The sequence below is a fragment of the Stomoxys calcitrans genome, chromosome 3 (assembly GCF_963082655.1).
Source record: "Stomoxys calcitrans chromosome 3, idStoCalc2.1, whole genome shotgun sequence".
Taxonomy (NCBI): domain Eukaryota; kingdom Metazoa; phylum Arthropoda; class Insecta; order Diptera; family Muscidae; genus Stomoxys; species Stomoxys calcitrans.
The window spans coordinates 120,395,719-120,416,566 of NC_081554.1; the positions used below are offsets into that span (position 1 = coordinate 120,395,719).

The 20,848-nt window shown below is 37.3% G+C and overlaps 2 protein-coding genes and 1 long non-coding RNA gene across 3 annotated transcripts; 2 read left to right on the forward strand and 1 right to left on the reverse strand.

Moving 5' to 3' along the window:
* Window positions 1-3,956: 3,956 nt before the first annotated feature.
* LOC106086895 (bis(5'-nucleosyl)-tetraphosphatase [asymmetrical]) lies at window positions 3,957-4,789 on the forward strand. Its single transcript, XM_013251719.2, has 3 exons — window positions 3,957-4,084; window positions 4,156-4,256; window positions 4,316-4,789. Exons 1-3 carry the CDS (start codon window positions 4,013-4,015, stop codon window positions 4,572-4,574), a joined length of 432 nt encoding a protein of 143 aa, XP_013107173.1. The 5' UTR covers window positions 3,957-4,012; the 3' UTR covers window positions 4,575-4,789.
* A 4,892-nt stretch (window positions 4,790-9,681) lies between these two features.
* On the forward strand, window positions 9,682-11,701 carry LOC106086892 (uncharacterized). The gene is made up of 2 exons (XM_013251715.2): window positions 9,682-11,447; window positions 11,509-11,701. Exons 1-2 carry the CDS (start codon window positions 9,792-9,794, stop codon window positions 11,602-11,604), a joined length of 1,752 nt encoding a protein of 583 aa, XP_013107169.1. The 5' UTR covers window positions 9,682-9,791; the 3' UTR covers window positions 11,605-11,701.
* Window positions 11,702-13,097: 1,396 nt separating this feature from the next.
* LOC106086898 (uncharacterized) lies at window positions 13,098-13,762 on the reverse strand. Its single transcript, XR_001221203.2, has 3 exons — window positions 13,682-13,762; window positions 13,391-13,621; window positions 13,098-13,328 (listed from the first exon to the last, which is right to left on the reverse strand). It is a non-coding gene; the product is annotated as an uncharacterized LOC106086898 (long non-coding RNA).
* Window positions 13,763-20,848: the final 7,086 nt, after the last annotated feature.

The window sequence follows — 20,848 nt, forward strand, 5'->3', positions numbered from 1 at the left end:
GGAGTGAAGAGCAACCAGAAGCCGTTCAAGAACTGCCCATGCATCCCGAAAAATGCACTGTTTGGTGTGGTTTGTACGCTGGTGGAATCATTGGACCGTATTTTTTCAAAGATGCTGTTGGACGCAACGTTACGGTGAATGAACACATTTCGAACCGAACACTGATTTTGGTAATAAAATTCAATGATTTGCAAGCGTTGCTCGTTAGTAAGTCTATTCATGATGAAATGTCAAAGCATACTGAGCATCTTTCTCTTTGACACCATGTCTGAAATCCCACGTGATCTGTCAAATACTAATGCATGAAAATCCTAACCTCAAAAAAATCACCCTTTATAAGACCACAAATATTGAATTAGCTATATGTTTTTTAACTATTAATTAGTTGTCGGAGTCAACTGACTCATATACCTGCCAGGGTATCCAGTTAATAAATTAAAACATAAATCATAGGGTTGTTGTTGTTGTAGCAGTTTATTGTGTTCTATTGGGTTGCCCAAAAAGTAATTGCGGATTTTTCATATAGTCGGCGTTGACAAATTTTTTCACAGCTTGTGACTCTGTAATTGCATTCTTTCTTCTGTCAGTTATCAGCTGTTACTTTTAGCTTGCTTTAGAAAAAAAAATGTGTAAAAGAAGTATATTTGATTAAAGTTCATTCTAAGTTTTATTAAAAATGCATTTACTTTCTTTTAAAAAATCCGCAATTACTTTTTGGGCAACCCAATATCTTTCGTCTGCTTGATTGTGCTGAGTGTCAAGACCGAGGAACTCTGCGACTAAAATGGGGTGCGTCCACAGGGGTATGGGTCTGAGTCGAGTGGGTCTGGCCGGGCAGTTAAGCAGGTGAAGTGTATCGTGCTGTCCCTGGTTACAATTGGGACATACATCTTGAACGTCGGCATCAATCCTTGCTCTGTAGGAGTTTAGGCGTCTGCATCTGCCGGAACGTAATTGAGCCGGGGGAGGTCAATTTACCGCATCGGCCAATTACCGCATCTGCTACCGTGTCTGCATGAATGTTGTCTAGACCTGCTTGATCTAGAAATTCTCTCTTGTAGCGCTGAACCTCACGCTCTAGATCATGTAGATCTACCTTAAGGCTTCTGGGCGGTGGATATCTATCCACAAGATGATGATTTGGATGGTCTCTGCGATAACAGCCCAAAAGGTATTGCTTAGACAGCATGTAGTTATGTCTTCGCACTGGTAGGATCTTTGTCTCCTGATGGAGGTGGTCAACAAGAGAACTGAGGAGACAGCCCATGTGGGGAGCATATGTAAGAGCTGTCAAATGTAACGCCAAGTATTTTGGGACCCTTCTTGGTCGGAATCATTTCTCCATCGACCATTACAGTTCAGATTTCACCTCACGCGTATTTGGAGTGAACAGTGTGGCTGAAGATTTGGTGGCAGATATCTTCAGATTTCTTGCAGCGAAATGTGAGGCAAGTTCGTTGAGGTAGATTTTCAACCTATCGCAGATGTCAACAATGGGTGGGGGGCCTGAGGCCATGATCGTACAATCGTCCAAATATGATACGCCGCCTGGAGGGGGTGGAGTAGGGGTAGGTAGAGGTTGAACAGTGCCGTGACTGAGGTCCTGTCATCCCGACTACCAGGGTTCGAGAGTGACTTATCAGTGGAACACAGGTGCCTAAGTTACATTGCTCCAAGTGAAATTCCGCTTATGTTTATTGACTTCCCTGTTTATTTCCAGATTCAGCACGCTGATTCCGCTTATGTTCGTTGACTACCCTGTTTATTACCAGATTTAGCTAGCTGCAAGTACCACTGCTTGCGCCGGGAAATTGTGCCGCACTTGAGGTATTCGACCGGCTGGATGATCAAGGCGAATTTTTAAAAGTTGGTCTCACGCGACCAGCTGTTAACAGCCGGCCGGCTTTGGCGGTATAAAGATGTCAGATTTTTGTTTGCAATATCTTTGTTGTCAAGAAAGAAATGACTCTAGGAGGTGTACTGTCTCCTCTGTTTTGGAATATAGCCATTAACAATATATTATTGTCTATGGAAGAAAAATATGTAAATGTCGTCGCATGTGCTGATGACGTAACGTTTGCGGATAGACAATCGCAAAAGCAAAGCGCGAACAATTTAACAATTTTTAACTTTGACGTCTAGACGTAAGTCCGTCTAAGAGTTGGTATTCTATTCTGCTTTCGGAATAGTCGCTGAAATTTTTAATTGTTCCGCGAGCGGAATTTGGTAGCAATCACATGTTTTTGTTTCCATACCAAAACATGTCTTTTTCTGCACTTTTTGTTTTCTCCATTTAATTTTTTTCGCAAATAAAGGCTTGTACTACGTTCTTTTTTACAGAACAATTTCCGAAAATCGTTCTTTCGGTGGTTTGGCAAGGTTGATATTTTGGGTTTCTTTGGCCAAAATGTTGCCGTTTTCAAATAAAAATGTCATCAAACAATTAATCAGCTGGTTACGAATGAAGAAAAACGAACCATTAAAATTAATAAAACATACACAAATGATGCCGGCAATGGTTTCAAGTGTTCCCACTTTGATAATTTTTGTCATTTTCCTCACTATAAGTAGAGTACTACTTTTCCGCCTATTTTTAACCAACGTTTCGTCGACTTTTTTTATATGGAGTTTGAAAGGATGAACAGAATACTCAGCTTAAGACGGAAGTTGTTCTTTTCAGCAGGAAACAAAAGTTGTTCTTTTCAGCAGGAAATATATCTTGCCTGTCTCCTCGGGAGGAGAGAAGGTTCCATTTACTGAAATAGTCAACCGGATCCAAATGATGGCTTGTTTGTGTACATAGCAGCACTGAGGACGACACCATCTGATTTACTGAATTTAATGCTATATCTAACGCCTCAGGACATTAATGCCACCACTGCTGTGAGGCTAAGGGAGCTTTCTCTTTGGTCATGCGGCGGCTACGGACGCTTTGTTATTCTGATACAATGCCCGATGATCCAGACAGTGTGGATGACAGACTGAAGGTTGCAAGTAACAACTTTTGCAGATGCTGTGAGGACGTCGAGGAAGAAGAGACTATAGAACATCTGCTGCGTGTGTGTCCTGCACTGGCAGTCAGAAGGAGTTCCACTTTAAATTCTCTTGTCTGATAAGCGGGTATGAACATTCGAAAGTTGTTGAGCTTTTTAAAAGGTTCTTGTTCCTGAGGTATCACAATGGCTCAAACGTTTAAGTGAGTCTGATGGAAGACTGCCACTTAAACCATAGCCTAAACTATTCAAAAGTTTAAAATTTTTAATTTAATATAAACAGGCTGTGTTTGCTAATATCACCAACATTCTGTGGGTGTACCTCTATTTTTTTTTATTCTACCATGAATATTTCTCTCTTTTTTTAATATGATTTTGAGTTAACCTTGTATACCACAATTACTAATTTCGTCATTCCGTTTGTAACACCTCGAAATATTCCTCCAAGACCCCATAATATATATGTGTTCATGATCGTCATGACATTTTAAGCCCACCTAGCCATGTCCGTCCGTCTGTCCAAAGCACGCTAACTTTCGATTGAGCAAAGCTAGGCGTTGGAAATAATTCTTACTAGTGTAAGTCGGTTGGGATTGTAAATGGGCCAAATCGGTCCATGTTTTTATATAGCTGCCATATAAACCGATCGCCCGATTAGACTTCTTGAGCTTCTAGAGGGCGCAATTCTTATCCGATTTGGCCATGAGGTGTTTGGTTATGACTTATTATATATTATAGTTGCCATATAAACCGATTTAGACTTTCCGAGCCTCGTGACGGCGCAATTATTACTCAACATGCTTGAAATTTTGGAGGTGATATTTTTCTATGACTTGTACGGTCCATTACTTGTTAATTATAAAACTGTTCCGACTGTCCCATGGTATTATATTCTATCGATCTACCTTTATGCCATGAAAAGTAATGCGAAACAAATGTTGATATACACGAACAGATTTATTAATTGCAGAAAACAACCTCACCTTAAAGTAACCAAAGTTACAAACAGCTATATTACAATGGCTAAAAGAGCTGCTGGATTTGTCATATTTCGCCGTCTACAAGATGAAATAGAATTTCTTTTACTAAAGGTATAATGCTTACAATTACAATTCTTAGGTATATTTGATAGAGTATTTACATTATTGTTTATTATTTGCAGGCATCTTATGGCAACTTCCATTGGTCAGCACCCAAAGGGCATGTAGATCCTGGGGAAGATGATTACACTACGGCTGTAAGAGAAACGAGAGAGGAAGCCGGGTAAGGCAATCGAAATTAAACTATTATTTGTTTTACTTACCACTAAAACTTTTCTGTAGATACACTGAAGAAGATTTGAATATATACAAAGATAATCCAATTACATTGAACTACGAAGTAAAAGGCAAACCTAAAGTTGTTATTTACTGGCTGGCCGAATTAAATGATCCATCTAAAGAACCTACCCTTTCAGAAGAACATACGGAATTAAAATGGCTTACTAAGGAGGCAGCAAAAGAAATTGTTGGATATAAGGACAATCAAGAAATGATTGACAAATTTTATGAAGTAATATCGACATTATGTATAAAGAAATAAAATGCTCATGTATGGAAGTGTTAAAGGCAGTAAGGGACGATATGCATCAGAGAACGGTTTGAATGCCATTTCCATTGCCTATGAATCCAATAGTAAAAATAATGCATATTGTCGTCATAGAAAGTGAATATGGCGAAAGCCGTGCATTGCATTGCATGACTTCTTCATCTACTTAACACTCTCAAAGTCAACGAATATGCAGCCAATGGTGTAAATAGTTTTAGTGTTGTTGTAAAGCCTTATAGCTTTTAAAGGGAAATTTTTAAAATACTTCGTTAATTTCAGTTGTACCCACCACCATAGAATGGGGAAGAGAATGCCAAAGAATTTTTTAAAAGCTATAGGGAAGTTAAAAATACACATAAAATTCAGAAAAATGCATGAAATCTTTATTTCAATCGATAGTACGGCCCATATAATTTAACGTTTGAAGAATATTCATGCAAATGGCATATTTTGGCATACTTTTTACAACATTTCGGCCGGTATCTCATGAAAAAATGCTTCAAAGTTGTCTTCTAATGCGTCAATTAAAGCGGGCTTGTCTGCGTAGACATGAGCTTTAACATAGCCCCACAAAAAATAGTCTAGAGGCTATAATCGAACGATCTAGGGGGCCAATTGACCGGTCCCGAACGTGAAATAAATTGTTCACCGAACTCGCCTCTCAATAATTCCATTTTTACGGGTCATGTTTTGCATGTGGCACCATCTTGTTGAAACCACATGTCATCCAAGCTCAAGCTCTGGCATTTTTAGCAAAAAAATGTTGGATATCATCGCATCATCTTTGAAGAAGTACGGTCCAATGATGCCACCAGCTCTTAAACCGCAACAAACTGTGACCTTTTCTGGATGCATTGGAATCTCTTGCAATGCTTCTGGCTGATCTTCACTTGAAAATCGCCAATTCTGCTTATTCATGTACCCATGGAGCCAAAAATGAGCTAAAATGAACGCGCGATGAACTTTCTTAACAGAGCACGCATTTTGATAATAAAATTCAATAATTTGCAAGCGTTGTTAGTTTGTAAGACGATTTATGGTTAAATTATAGACCAAACGGAAGATGTATAACAGTGAAATAAAACACGAAACGTGTGTGAGCTGTTTAACCCAGTGTTGCCAAAAAGATAAGAGCTAAAAAATCACCATTTAGAACACGCATTTGGTATCCAATTCTGGTTGTTGTTGTAGCAGTGTTATACACCGAGGCGGCAGACTTTGCCGATGAAGAACTTCATCGGGTCAATCCGGTACATACAACCGGCTGCCCACCCCCCATATTGCCGTTATCGGAAAGTAGGTCATTTTTGTTGGTGTTTCGGAAGTGTTTTGAACAACCAGCATTTAGCCCCAGAAGTGAATACCAAATTCGTGTTGTTCTTCCAAACACCTTTAGGTGAGAGTCCATCATGTTGCGATACTAACATATTATATAGGCACGGCATTGGATAGCTGTGAGCACCACACAGGCTGGAACATTGAGGTCCGATCTGTCACGCTTGCTGTCACGAGAGTCTTAGCTGCGGGCTAACGGTTACGGTTAGTTAAATGCTCTATACGGAGTAGACGCAACAGCATTCGCGGACAATGGTCATGAGGTGTGCTCGATATAACAAGGCGGGTTATTGGCGCCTTTACATAACCAATGGCCACATTGTTCCCGCGGCGATCGGTCATTTGGACCGGAACGAGCTTGCTCACCAACAAGAGCTTGTCGAGGATCGCCAACTCTACATAAAAATTTGGCTACGACAAAAACAAAATATAGCCCATTGCTCCTTCCAGACCAACTTACACAATCTGTGAAAATTTCAGATTGTGTTGGTTTGTATGTTATGTCCGTATTCTACTTCAAATATACATCACTTGATCCCACCATTGTCATGATTGGTCAGCTAACTACTCGCAAATACCTTTCATTTGAACCCCATATAGTCATGATCAGCTAATATTACGATTTGGGGACTGGTTTAGGGGGTTGGAGCGGTCCCCAATTTCTTGGACTGCATTTTTAATTTCATTGGCATGATCGTCCAAAATGCCTATTTGGGGCGATTTTCGGTTTGGGGCAATTTTGGGCCTGGGCCGGCCCACTAAATACTTGGATACAATTGTGTTGATATAGTATTCGTACTCTACTCTCAAATACCTTTCATTTGAGTTCCATATTGTCCGATCCGTTCACTTTTGCTTTTGGACGGTGTTGGTAAGGTAAGAGAGATTTAATTTTTTGTAAAATTTCTAACTCCACGTTTCGCACCACACCAAAATGTCAACAAATATTGAACGAATGGTTCGAATCATCTCTTATTCATAGTATGTTAGCTTTCATTTTGTTGCTTGTGGCAAAAAAATGCATACAAAGCAATCATGAAACCAGTAAGGAAAGGCAAAAGTCGGGCGGTGCCGACTTTATAATACCCTACACGTACTCTATAGGTACAAAGTGGGAGATGTGTCTAATTCTGAAACAATTTTGATGGACCTCGCCGGATGTTTTCAGATGGGTTATTAAAAATCCGTATCACATTTCGAACAAACATGTTCAAACTGTAATAACTACGGTTCACAAATGACAACATTATTGCAAATTACCCAACATTTGACGAACATATACATGTATGGGAGCTATATCTAATTCTAAACCGATTTCGAGCAAACTTCTCAGATAATGTGGTACTCGTCGAGAAAAGCCGGCGGTGCCGACAGTATAATACCCTACACCTACCCCATATGCACAAAGTGGGAGCTATATCTAATTCTGAACCAATTTAGATGGACCTCTGTGGATGTTTTCCGATGGGTTTTTAAACAATCCGTATCAAATTCCAAACAAATATGTTCAAACTGTAATAACTACGGTTGCCAAATGACAGCATTATTGCAAATTACCCAAAATCTGGCTAACGTATGTAAGAGAGCTATATCTAAATCTGAACAGATTTCGACTAAAATTCGTAGATAATGTGGTAGGCATCGATGAAAGCGTTCTTCACAATTTTGGCAATATTGGTCAATAAATGCGCTTGCAGTGGCTCTAGAAGTGAAAATCGGGCAATATACATATATGGCAGTTATATCTAATCCGATTTTTATGAATTTCACCAGTAACATCCAGCTATAAGAAAATCCTTCCTGCCAAATTTTGAGAGAATCGGTTAACAAATGAGCACTTTATTGCAATATTTCTCAAAATCGGACGAACATATATATGGGAACTATATCTAAATCTGAACCGATTTTGAGCAAACTTCTTAGGTATTGTGGTGGTCATCGAGGAAAGCGTTGTGCAAAAGCAAGATCGGTCAGTAAATACGCTTTCGGTATGAGTGAACAACGGTCGATATATATGTATGAGAGCTATATCTAAATCTGAACCGATTCTATGAAATTCGAGTCGAGATTCAAGAGAAAATCGTTACTGTAAATTTGGAGAGAATAGGTTAACAAATGACCATTTGCTTGCATTATTACTGCAAATCGGACGAATATATTTATGGGAGCCAAATCCAAATCTGAATCGATTTTTTCGAATTTCAATAGGCGTCACTACTCCAAAAAAATATACATATGTGCCAAATTTGAAGACGATCGAATGAAATTGGAAAGAAATCCAAAAAAATTGTGGTATCCTTGTCAAACCATGGAAAGAACGATTTTTGGAAAAATTTCCCCAAAAAACGTAGTACCAGCCTTAACGCAGCTACTTGCCATGAATATGTTTCTGAAATCCCGGTTTTTAACCCAAGCGGATTTAAAAAGGTGGTCCCACGCGAACAGCTGTTAAAAGCCGGCCAGGTTTGACGGTATTAAGACGGCATATTTTTGTTTGCATTAATTTTTTTGTTATTTTCTTTCTCGCATATTCTCTGCGTATACACACATTTTTTTGTATGTGTTGGCAAAACGTCGATCAGCTTGATGGCAACATGGCGGATTGCACCATATGATTTGTGGTTGTTGTACAAATGAGACCACCTTTAATTGTTTCGCCATGGGTTTCAACGTTGATTTCACTAAAAGTATCTGTCATTTCTTGTTGCGGGTTTTTTTGGCCGACCTACGAACCAAATCCATTTGTTATATCAAGATGAAAATTTATCACACAATGTGTACAACTTTCAGAGGTGCTGTTATTGAAATTACATATGATATGAATTATGGTCTAATGGCAGCTTTAGGCCAAGTGCGTTTTCGTTCCTGTTTCTATTTTCAAAAAGAAAAACGAAACAACACAAACCCTTTAAATAGTCTTAAATGTATAGGGCGGGTCATCAGAATGTGATGTCACTAAAAGATTACATGTTTCTTTTCAGGCAATCTTTCTTATAGCGCAGAAAAGGCTCTATCACACTACATGTTCTTATCTTATGACATGCCACCTTTATGTATCATAGGTATTTATTATGAAAATTGACAATTTTCATCATTTTTCATATACTATTTTTGTATGACATAACCTAAAAATATAAGCAAAAGATGTTATGGCTACAAATAGTTAATGATTTGAAAACAATTTAATTTGGGATAAGGTTATGTTAGGTTAGATTGAAAAGAGGGTGCAGATATTAATCCGCCCCATGCCACTATGGTCATACACCTAAGCCAGAAACTGGCTTGTTGGGGCTCTAAAAACTATAAAGTAACCTATAAAAAGAAAATTTAAACTTAGGAATTCCGTGCTACGTACAAAATCCTTAATTGTTTCAATACCACTCCCCTAAGTTGGATTATATTTGGTATTGTGTCTCCACCTGAGTGCTGGTATCTGTTAGACGCGAAAGCCGGTCAATGGGAAAGGAAATGCTCCGACATCTCATAATCTTCCCCGCATGCCCTACACATGCTATCACTTGGCGCACCGATTTTACATAAGTGAGCTCGTGGTCCTATGTGTCCCGTTATGATACCAATAACTATACTGACCTCCTTCTTCCTTCCTTTCAGCAATAGCCTCGTCTTCTCACGATCTGGATCCCCCCATAGAATTTTCGCCGTCCTACCGACCGTTTCGTCGTTCCACAATGTTGCATGCGTTGACAGGCGCTGATGCAAAAGGTTCCAATTTGAGCTGGCTCCTAAACAGATGTTTTATGCATCGACTTGGTGTTCTGTAAAATCGGCTGATATCTCGTGGTGGAGAATAACAACATTTTAGATTATTTTGGTTTGGTCTTATATAAATTTTGGTTGTATTGAGTTAACGTGATTATGATCAATAACTGTATGAAATCAATAACCAGATGGAAGCCCTTAAGTGGATGTTGGAATATTTTGGAGAAAACAAATCGAAGTTTTGCATCCTTCACCATAAAAGATATCCTTTATGAAACCTCCGACGAAGCCGGTACTCTTCTTACACGCTTCGCAAAACATGTTGCAATCGAGAGACAAAAAATATGTGAAGAGATTCCTACAAAGGTCCAATATGCAGATTATTTTCCCGTTAGCGACATAAGGTATTTTCAAAGGGAACTTTCAAAAACTCCAACGAATCAATTGGCCTCAGTAATTGTATTTGCTTCGTCGTATCGTCCAAATGCCGATCCCGGAAAGTTTGCCATAATTCTTAACGAAATGGATAAATTTGCAATGGAAAATGTGGAAAAAATGGATGCGGATACTATATTGAGAACGCTTTACTCGTTTTTGTTCCTTATACCTAACTGGATGACAAAACTGGATTTTTATACAGCAGCTATGAAGAATCTACTTCGAAATGCCCAAAAGGATTGCGAATCTAAAGAATTATTTATTCAAACGTGCTTCTATTTCGGACTATCTAAAAATTTGTCCCGAGGAAATCTTGCGAATTCATGGAAATTGTTTGTGGAAGCGCATCTAAGCCGATTTTTGCCGCAAATGGGAGTGCTTGATTTAGCCTTAGTTGCTAGTGCAATTTACAAGACTTCAACTAAAATTGAGAATGAAAACTTCAATCAACGTTTGGTCGATGGGGTTCTTTCGTTTTCATTGGCAGAGGGTGGAAATGATGCTCTTTTAATTACTTTCATAAAGTCGCTCCGATTCCAACGAGTGAATTCGACAGACGTATGCAAGCATCTTACTAATATTTGCACAAATCCCAATAAACTACGTCAGTTTCAACCCCGCGGTCAAATTCACATGTTCGCCTTTTTCGCTGATAACTTGTGGGATAATTCTGCAGCTGCCAATACACTTGTTGATGAATTCATTCGGAATTTAAAAATGCCACCCAAGAACACATATGCCGATAGAGTAAGGGGTAAAGACATAGCAAGTTTTCTGTGGTGTTGTTCCCAGCTGAACTATAGGATGTCTAGAGAACAGTTTTGTGTGGTGGAAGATAACTTGTTAGAGAAAGTGCAAAAAAACGAGTTTGTTTATTTCCCAGATCAACTAGTGGAGTCGTGTCTGTCGCTATGGATACTTGGTTTTAAATCAAAAGAATTATTGCATCATGCCGTTTCCCTCAAGCTGCAAGCTCAGTCAAAACGACATCAACCGAAAGTGGACAGTCGTCTAACGGTTCTATTATCGGCCGCGCATATTGAAGAACCCACTTGGTGCTCAAGCCTACCAAAAAGTTTTAAATCCTTTGATTTGAACTCTGCAGTACCCCAATACCTTTTGAACACTAGTATACCGTATCAAGCAATAATTTCCCAATTGTGTGAAAGCGAAAAGGTTTCATCGGTTAAAATTGCTTGTCCTATTAGTGGTATTAATATCCCAGGTTTAGTAGTGAAAACATCTACTTCTAATACACCTTTCTTTGTTGAATTTATGACGGAATCCCAGACACTGTTAACTAGTAGACAACCTGTGGCAATATTAAGGTTAAAAATACAGCTACTGCAATCAATGGGTCACAAAGTTAGAGTGGTAAGCATTGCATACTGCATGAAATTGGATGAAAATTTAAAATGTTTTTTTTTTTTTTCAGCTGACGCCAGAAGATTTGGTAAACCCCCTAGATGAAAACGACATTTTAGACATCGAAACAAATGCCGAACTCAGCAGAAATAGTATAAAATCATAAAGGATTGTGGTTTAACTTACAAATCCAGAATAACAAGTGTAAATTAATATTAAGCCAAATTATTAGTAAATAATAAAAGTGCAATTATCACTTAGTACTGATGCCGTTGTTTTTGTAACAGTGTGTAGCAGGTCTGAGGTAGCAGGTCTTGCAGATGAAGGGTGAAGATCGGGTCAATCTGGTAAGTACAACCGACTGTCATGGAACCTATAAACATATACCATAGAACGATACAAGACATCAAATAAGAACAGAAAAACGAAAATAACGCATAAGAGAGGAAGAAGGTAAAAACAAGCCGACTGTAGGCTTAGCTGTATGCCTGTAGTGGCATTGGGCGAATACATTTCCTCACACTCTTTTCAACCTAACCTAAGACAAGAAGAAGAAAACACACCGTCGAAAGTATGGTCCAGTCAGCGAATTCAGAGGCCTGATTTTCGCATTCGTAATGGACTTTTACGATCGAGTCGAGCATCCATTTTAGATTGATTCTATTCGAAACTTCGAACTGAAATGTGCGAGTCTTTAGTCGCAGCAATTTACCTATCGTTTATAAAAATTTTCGTTTATTTTCCAGAAGTAAGGCAAAAAATATGACATCAAAGTATTTATTTTATAAAACAAAACAATAACTATGATATATGCATATTTTTAGTCCCTTAATGTGGACAAAAATCAACTTTGTGCTAAGGCGAATTTCACATTTCGTGGTATTCTGATTCTTATTCGCCTTCGACAGTTTGATAACAGAAAAATATTATGGTAAATAAAGAAGTAATGAAAACTAGGTTCTTTATTCTTTCGACAAACAGGCGTGATGTAGTTTAGAATGCAATTAACTTGTACATCGATAGTTTTCGTAAAATTTTACAGTCGAATTTGACTTATGTGATAACATAAATGCAAACGAATTTCGTCTTCGACAACCTAATACCATTTTGTAAAAATTTCGACATTCGACTACGCCATCGCCAACCGAAATAAGGCGATTGTGTTATTTAACCATTAAATTCAAGGAAGCAGAATATTTTTGAAGGAAAGTTATCCAAATACGGTCCAATTTGGATGATATTCAGCACGGGTTTTGGATCAACATTTCAGCACAATCGGCCAAGCCGATCAGGCGATTGTGCAGAAATTTGGGCAAGGCAGCTATACAGAAAACTATCCGATTTGGCCCATATTTAGTATGGGCCAAATCGGGTAGAAAATGAGCATTTTGTGGTCTCAGGAAGTAAAATTGGAAGATCTAAGTCTTCTGTAATAGAAAAAATATCATTCAAGTACTATAGCTCCTTCTATATTTGGCGAACTTCATGTGAACATGGTTCAACCATGACTTATAAATGGAACTAAATTATTCTCTACTCAGTGCATATGATGAACAGTCGTGAAATATATTTGGAACTGAAATCAATACAATTAATGGAATAAAATATCGGAAACATTTACTGTGTGGTAATACAACTGAACAAAATTTTGGCAAAATCTCTGTAGGTGTATTATTTATTCTCATATTAATCGCTTGTTCTATTTTATTAACATATTTCCAATATACAAGTTGGGAATATAAATTTCGTATATATTAACTGTTAAAATAAAAACGTTTACAAATTTAGTTTTTAATGCCTTTGGAAAATTGCCAAATAAGTCGCATAGGAGTAAGCACCATATTTTCCCAGAAGTTCCTTTTCGGCATTTACACAGTATTTTATAGACTGCTAAAAATTAAATGAAAGTGTTGAATATATTTACGTAGTTTTATTTCCATTCTAATACTTACCATCAACGGTGTCCGCCTGTAATTAGAAGTATACATCCTCTGAGAAATCATTTGCGTTAAAATATTCCATCGCTGCATAAATTGTAGATCACATTTCAATTTTAAACAAAGTTAAATATAGATCAGTAAAACAAAACAATTGTTTTTTATTAAATTGCTACCCAAATTTCGGGACTTTTCACGCTGTATGTTCGGCCTATTCCATTCGGAATTTCTTTCTGTAATTATATTCTAAGACAAGAATGGAAAACATTATTTGAACAGAAAGAAGAGATGGATATCATGACTCACCAAATTTACCTTGGTAAATTTGTTTCATATTTTTTTCATTTTCTTTCTTGCCACCGTGCACGACCTTTCTTGAAAAATGCGTACATCACACTGACGTTGTGCGTCACGGGAATGGTTTTCAGCTGTAACCTGTGCGTGTTTATTTGCATGGTTTTCAGCTGTTATCTGTGTGTGTGTGTTGCTGACGCCTTTTTGTCGTTCGCGCATGCGCATGATGCTTAACTGCACAGCAAAAGTGAATAGAGGAAATAAGAACTTGTGTCAGTAATAAACCTTTAAAGGTTTCTAAGGTTTTCTTATTTAGAGTTTCTAACATGGATCTATTTATCCCATACAAAGTAATACAAATCCACCTTTCTTTATGATATTCTAAGTTTTAATTCATGTGATTATTGTATGACTGACAAACAACGTGATTAAAAAACACCTTTATAATTGCATTAAAGCTATGTATGTTTGGTATTACTGAGAAGAATGGATTTAATCATCTCTGTTACAGAATCTGTCAACCTAAGTTTATTTTAAACAAAATTTTAAGTTAAAACCTTAATTTAATTTATTTAATTATACTCAAATTTGAGAAATTCAAATTGAAGAATATAGGTTTAGGTTTATAGAAAGCATTGAACTCAACATAACAACAATAAAATAAAAACGTTGTTTGCTATAGGATTATTTAACTTGTTGAGAAGAAACTTTGTTAAGTAAAATGACTACAATACAATTTGTATTGTAGCCGTTGAGTGAAGCGGGCGTGGTTTTATTTCGCTCGTCAAAGAAGAAATTAGATACAGCGGTCAAAAAAAGTATTCATCATTAGCAAAATTGATAATAAATTCACTTATTTTGGGTAATTGAAGAAAATTTAAAGTAAACAAATAATGCAGTTTTATGCAATAGTTTATTTTTCGTAATATGTTTTAAAATAAATTCAAAAAATAAATTTAATTAGCGCAAAAAATGCAATTTTATATAATAACACCAAAAACAGAACAAAAAAAGTATTCATCATTGATGTGCTATCATCAAAGTCAAATTCAAATATTATTTGGGAATCCCCCTTTTCTGTTTTATTTAGTAAAGGAGGCTTTGCCCTTGACAGGAAATATTTAATTTCATTGAAAATATAGTTCTTGTCAAAATGGGTCGTAAGCAAAACGAGGTTTCTGATGAGGTAAAAGTTTTGATAATAAAACACCAGAGGAATGGTTTAACTCAAAAAACTATCAGTGAAATATTAAATAGACCACGATCTACTATACAATCCATCATCAGAAAGTGGACAGAAACGAAAACTGTTGACAATAAACCAAGATCTGGTCGACCAAAAGCACTTTCAGTTGGAGATGTGCGTTGGCTAGTGCGGCAAGTTCAGAAAACTCCGAAGACAAATGCGACCATTCTTCGTAAAAACACTATGGAATATTTAGGGAAGGAAGTTACTACACAAACAATTCGAAATACACTCAAAAGGCATAGTTACAGAGGAAGAACTGCACGTAAGAAGCCCTTTATAAATAAAATAAACCGAGTGAAAAGGCTAAACTTCGCAAAAATGTATGTAAAACAGCCCGAATCATTTTGGAAAACAGTCATTTTTGCAGACGAGAGCAAGTTTAATCTTTTTGGGTGCGATGGAAAGGTCATAGTGTACAGAAAACCAAATACAGAGCTTGAAGAACGAAACACAGTTGCTACTGTAAAACATGGTGGAGGTGGTTTAATGGTTTGGGGGTGTATGGCGGCTTCAGGAGCGGGAAATCTTGAAATTATTAATGGAGTAATGGATCATAAGTATTACATTGACATTTTAAAGAGGAATTTAAAAGATAGTGCTGTAAAACTTGGGCTTGGTAATAACTTTCAATATTATCAAGATAATGACCCCAAACATTCTGCTTTAAATACCAAGATGTGGATGCTGTATAACTGCCCCAAAGTCATTAAAACTCCTCCTCAAAGTCCCGACTTGAACCCAATTGAACATCTTTGGGAACATCTCGAACGCAAATTGAGAACGCGCAATTTTTCGAGCAAGAGTCAAATGCAACAGGTGATAATGGAGGAATGGACTAATATAGACCAAAATATAACCGCTAAATTAGTCCAATCGATGTCAAACCGTTTAAAAGAAGTTATAAGACGCGGTGGTCGAATAACAAAGTATTAATTTTTTTAAATTATGTTATTTATTTTTTTGTTTTTTTGCAATGATGAATACTTTTTTTGTTTAATTTTTTGTGTTCAGCTGTAAAATGGCCCTTTTTGTTCCAATAAATACTATTTTTTTCTTTAAAAACAATGAAATTGTGTACATATATATCACACAAGCACTACTGCATCATTAGTTTAATATGTTTTTATTCCAATTGTCTTTTGTAGACTTATTAAAAAAAAAACATTAAATGATGAATACTTTTTTTGATGTATATATCCGTATCTCGGAATAGGTATGACCTATTACGAAAAAATTATAAAGCCTTTTGGAGTAGGCTAGAAATGGACTCCAAAGACTCAACATCTGTGGTGCTGGCGTCAGACCGTAGCGTGTTGTCCTCCCCTCCTATAGGTGTGGGTGCCTGGCACCTGTAGTCGAGAGTAATGCTTCAAGCGCCCAACTAGTCATCAGACTAATTAATGCGGATGAGACGGATAAACCAGAGGGATGCACAGTTCGTCCCCAGCCTTTATTAAGATTCAGACAGCGACTGTGTCAATGAAACAGTCATCGCAGCCGAATCGAGAGATGAGGGCATCGGGATGTCAGCAGAAGTGAGCGATGGCTTTTCTAAGCTCACAAGCAGACCGAGAAAGTGATCCGGTGCACGACGAAGGAGACAGAGGAGTATGTACCGACAGCGTTATCGGGCGAAAGTGCAGGATGCTGGAAGGGATAGAACTGACATTCGAACCACTTCCATGGAAGCTGGAAAAAGAATCAGATCTCCCGAAGAGCAAAACACTGCTAAAATACTGAAGAAGAAAAAGAGCTCCCCGCTTTCAAGTACTCTGGGAAACCAACCCGGCATCTCGCAATGGAGACTCCAGACAGTGTGCTGCGGAGGTAGACAAAGTTGGAACAGAAACAAAGGAAGCGCGCACGGCCCCTGAGTCTTCATGGAGGACTGTGACTTCCAAAAGGAGGCCACAGGCACCACGAAAGGGGAAGATGATCGCTGAGAAGCCAGACCTGGTGAGCAAGATGGATATCCCCCCTTATCGTCCTGGTTGTTATTGCCCTTATGGCAATTTTACTTTCGGTAAAGATGTTCACAATCGACGTCCTCGCGTTAGCACCACACCACTTCATGCATTCCGTGATCGCCCGGATGTCCGCCTGCAGGACCGTATTATGGTCAGGCAGCTCCGTCTATGCCAAGACAACATGTTCTCTGAACCTGTTGTATGGTCCTTATGTTGCACTTTTTCTCCATAGTAGTCCACCAAACTACTGAGCCGTAAATAAGTATTGGTCTAATCACACTCCTGTAGAGCCAGTGGACTATCCTCGGTTTCAGGCCCCATTTCGAGCCTACGGCCCGTCTACATAGTGCCCAACGTGGGTGAGCCTTCTCAATACGCTCCTGAGTGTGACACTTCCAATTCAGTTTCCTGTCCAAGATCAGACCTAAGTATTTGACCTTGTCAGATATCGAAATCGTCTTATTGAAGAAACGAGTTTTGCAAACGCCCTCCCACTCTTATCAGCCCATAAGAATCAATGATTGGGCTTAAAGAGTACAATTTACTTGAAGGATTCAAGTTCGAATTTGAAGATAATTGTTTATGTTCATTCGCGAAAAAAATCCTTTGAATACATTTCATTAGCATATATGTGCCCATTTCGATCTCTTGGAGTGATAATTGGATGCACCGCTTACGATCTTTAGGTGATGATTTTAAATTAGTAAATCGATAAACATATCCAAATATTCTCTGAATTTTCATAAATGAGTTGTAATATTTGCAATTTAGCGATATGTCAAACTGGGATGAAGTCGATAGGACTATGCGCCGACGCTCTGGCAATTCCGAAATAAAGTTTAAACCTTGCGGCCAATCTTTTGGATCATTCAATAAAAAATCTGGACCATTTTTCCATAAACTTGAAGTCAAGAGTTCCGTTGGGCTAGCTCCTCTTGACAAAATATCGCATGGGTTTAAGGCCGTAGGTACGTAATGCCACTTCATATTGTTTGTAAGGAATATATTAAAATTGGATGGCTGCTCGCATATCCAAGAAAGCACCACCATCGAGTCCGACCAGCAATGATATTCCAAACCATCTGGTAATACCTTCGACACACTATCTAATAAGTCAGCCAACAGCGCAGCAGCAGACAATTCCAGCTTCGGCACCGTCATCATCTTCAAAGGTCCTACTCTCGATTTTGAGCAGAACAAGTTGTTGGTAATCTCACCATTAAATTCCGATCGGACATAAATACATGCTCCGTATGCTGATAGGCTTGCGTCGCAAAATGCATGTATTTGCATTGCGGATTTTGGCACTGAAACGAATCTAGGAAATTAAAATTTATGTAAATGTGAAATTGGTTTATAAACTGCAACCATGCTGTATGCAAATCCTGTGGTAAACTTTCGTCCCATTGTAAATTTTGTTTCCATAAACTTTGCATTATTACCTTCGCCTTTGAAATCACCGGACTTATTAAGCCTAATGGATCATACAGCCTTGCAATGCATGACAAAACAGTGCGCTTAGTAACAGAACCTTTTTCAATAGCAGGACAAAAGGTGAAAACTAAAACATCTGCTTTCGGGTCCCACATCAGGCCTAATGTCTTGGTAATATCTGCCCCATCGTGAAATTTTAAAAATTGTTCGCAATCATCAGCTGAAACACCTTTCAATACCTCTGGTACATTTGAACACAACTTTCTCATTTTGAAATTGCCCAAATTCAGGAGATCAGTCACTTGCCGTTTAATCTCCCGCCAGTCAGAAGGTCATCAACATAAAAATTACGCCTTACTATTTTAGTACCCAATGGATATGACTTTTCCTCATCGTATGCAAGTTGGTGCATAGCTCGAATTGCTAAAAATGCTGCTGGTTTGGTGCTATATGTCACAGTATCTAATTTAAATGTTTGAATTTTTTCAGATGTATCGTTTCTCCACAGCACGCATTGTAGGTAGTCATCGTAATAAGACATTTTCACACAACGATACATCTTGCAAATATCGCTGCTTTGAGCTACCTTCAAAAATCGATAACGCAAAAGAGAGTCAAACAATTTTGGTTGAATTGTGTCACGAACCCCTGTTTACACGAAGAGGATATGGCACGGTGTTCTCTGCTGCGGCTTAGCTCGCCGGATGGGGGGATTCTTTGTCCTCTAAGGGTTGACATTTTATATTTATGTGATGTGCCATATGGTTATAACGGCCAAAGAAAAAAATAAAACTCAATTCAAAACAAAACGGAATCGGATATACAATGACACTGCCTTTGACTTGGTCCAACTAGGTTCGAATCCTAAGGAACAGGGTGTTGTTGTTCCTCACGGCTACCCACCCCGTATGACTTCTCAGTCATCCGTGGTATTTTCTTGGCCGGTTATGTTATGAAAATACCCCTAAATTTTATATTGCCATTTAAAATTTAATAGCCGTTACATTTTCAGCCTAAGGTAAATCATTCAATACATATTCGTTTGTTATACAAACTACATAGCATGAATTATATTTTTTTTATTATAAAAAAAAATATTATATACAAGTTTACATTTGTTTTAATTAATAGTTAATTATTTTAATTAGATTTAATGAAATAGATTTCATTTTTTCTTTTTAACATTAAATTTAAGAATGAATTTAAATTATTTATAATCTTCAATACTATGGTTCAATTAATATTATATTTGTTTTATCATTGATAAATTTTAAACTTTTTTACTATTTATGTAAGTGCTTATGTATACATATACCCGCGTATGCATGTACAAAAGTACTCTCATAAACACATATATAATTATTATTTTTTTATGTTAAATTTAAAAATTAATTCAAATTTTACTTTGATAGTAACTGTTAATATTTTTGGTTTTTATGTATTATTTCAGTATTCATGTATTCACTTTTTTTATACATAAATATTTATCTTTATACAATTATATCTTTCTTTTCTTTTTGTGTGTACTTTTTTTATATTTCTTAATTAGTTTGGAGCCAAATTTGGTTGAGGAACGATAATAGCTCTGCATACCTTTCCTGAAGCAAATTTGGTTTGTTTTCTCTTTTACAATGTCTTTTTCTACTGACCTTTACTACTCAGGCCTTTCTTTCTTACTGGTTTATAAAAGTTTATGTAAATGATTGATATTCATAATTACAAAAATTTCTATATAGTTAGTTGAATTATTTAATATATACACATATAGGACGACAACAGGGATATTAGCTTAATCATACAAGTAAGTATATTTACACTTTTCTGTCTTACTGTGGTGTTTCGTGCGAACAAAATTGTCACAACTTCCGACTCTGGCTTTAATGAATAAGTCCTACAATCGCAGCTGGATCGACTCCGAATGCCGCAACTTGGTCCCACTGGTTGATATGGTTGTACTGTACTGACAAAAAAAACACGTGCGTTGGCCAAAATGAAGAGGGCGCACCTATGCCGTCCCTATGCCAATTAAAAAAAGTAGATATGATATAAACCACAAACTCTCTGTCCCACAGACAACGACGTCTAATTCTGGGTTTCACGTGGACAGCAGTGACAATGAGTTTTGACCATGCTATTTTATTGCAAGTCACATTAACAAAATTTAATAAACACAATATTATATATATATTATGGCAATATAATCAATTATTTTAAACTTATTAACAATTATTTCACCACTCATATAACATTTGCACGAAAAGTTCTTCAAAATTCTATAACACATGGCCATTTGAACTGTACTTTTCCTATTTTTTTCTACCGCCGACATATATTTCATATCCAAAAATATGTAAAATATCCATAAAAAGATTCCCCCATTCGTTTTCTTAGAAAGTATGTTTGTGTGTGCTTCGGAAGAGATGCGACCATAGACATATGATTTAACGTCGAGTACTCCTCTATAAAATTTACATACTGCAGCTTTAACTCCGGTTGTTTGTCTAGTTTTCTCTCAAGCACTTTAAAACG

Excerpts from the sequence above, each read along its gene's own strand:
- LOC106086895 (XM_013251719.2), top strand. The coding sequence starts at position 4,013 with ATGGCTAAAAGAGCTGCTGGATTTGTCATATTTCGCCGTCTACAAGAT. Across the intron at positions 4,085-4,155 it reads TAGAATTTCTTTTACTAAAG|GCATCTTATGGCAACTTCCA; the intron begins GTATAATGCTTA and ends TATTATTTGCAG. Across the intron at positions 4,257-4,315 it reads GAAACGAGAGAGGAAGCCGG|ATACACTGAAGAAGATTTGA; the intron begins GTAAGGCAATCG and ends ACTTTTCTGTAG.
- LOC106086892 (XM_013251715.2), top strand. The coding sequence starts at position 9,792 with ATGATCAATAACTGTATGAAATCAATAACCAGATGGAAGCCCTTAAGT. Across the intron at positions 11,448-11,508 it reads TGGGTCACAAAGTTAGAGTG|CTGACGCCAGAAGATTTGGT; the intron begins GTAAGCATTGCA and ends TTTTTTTTTCAG.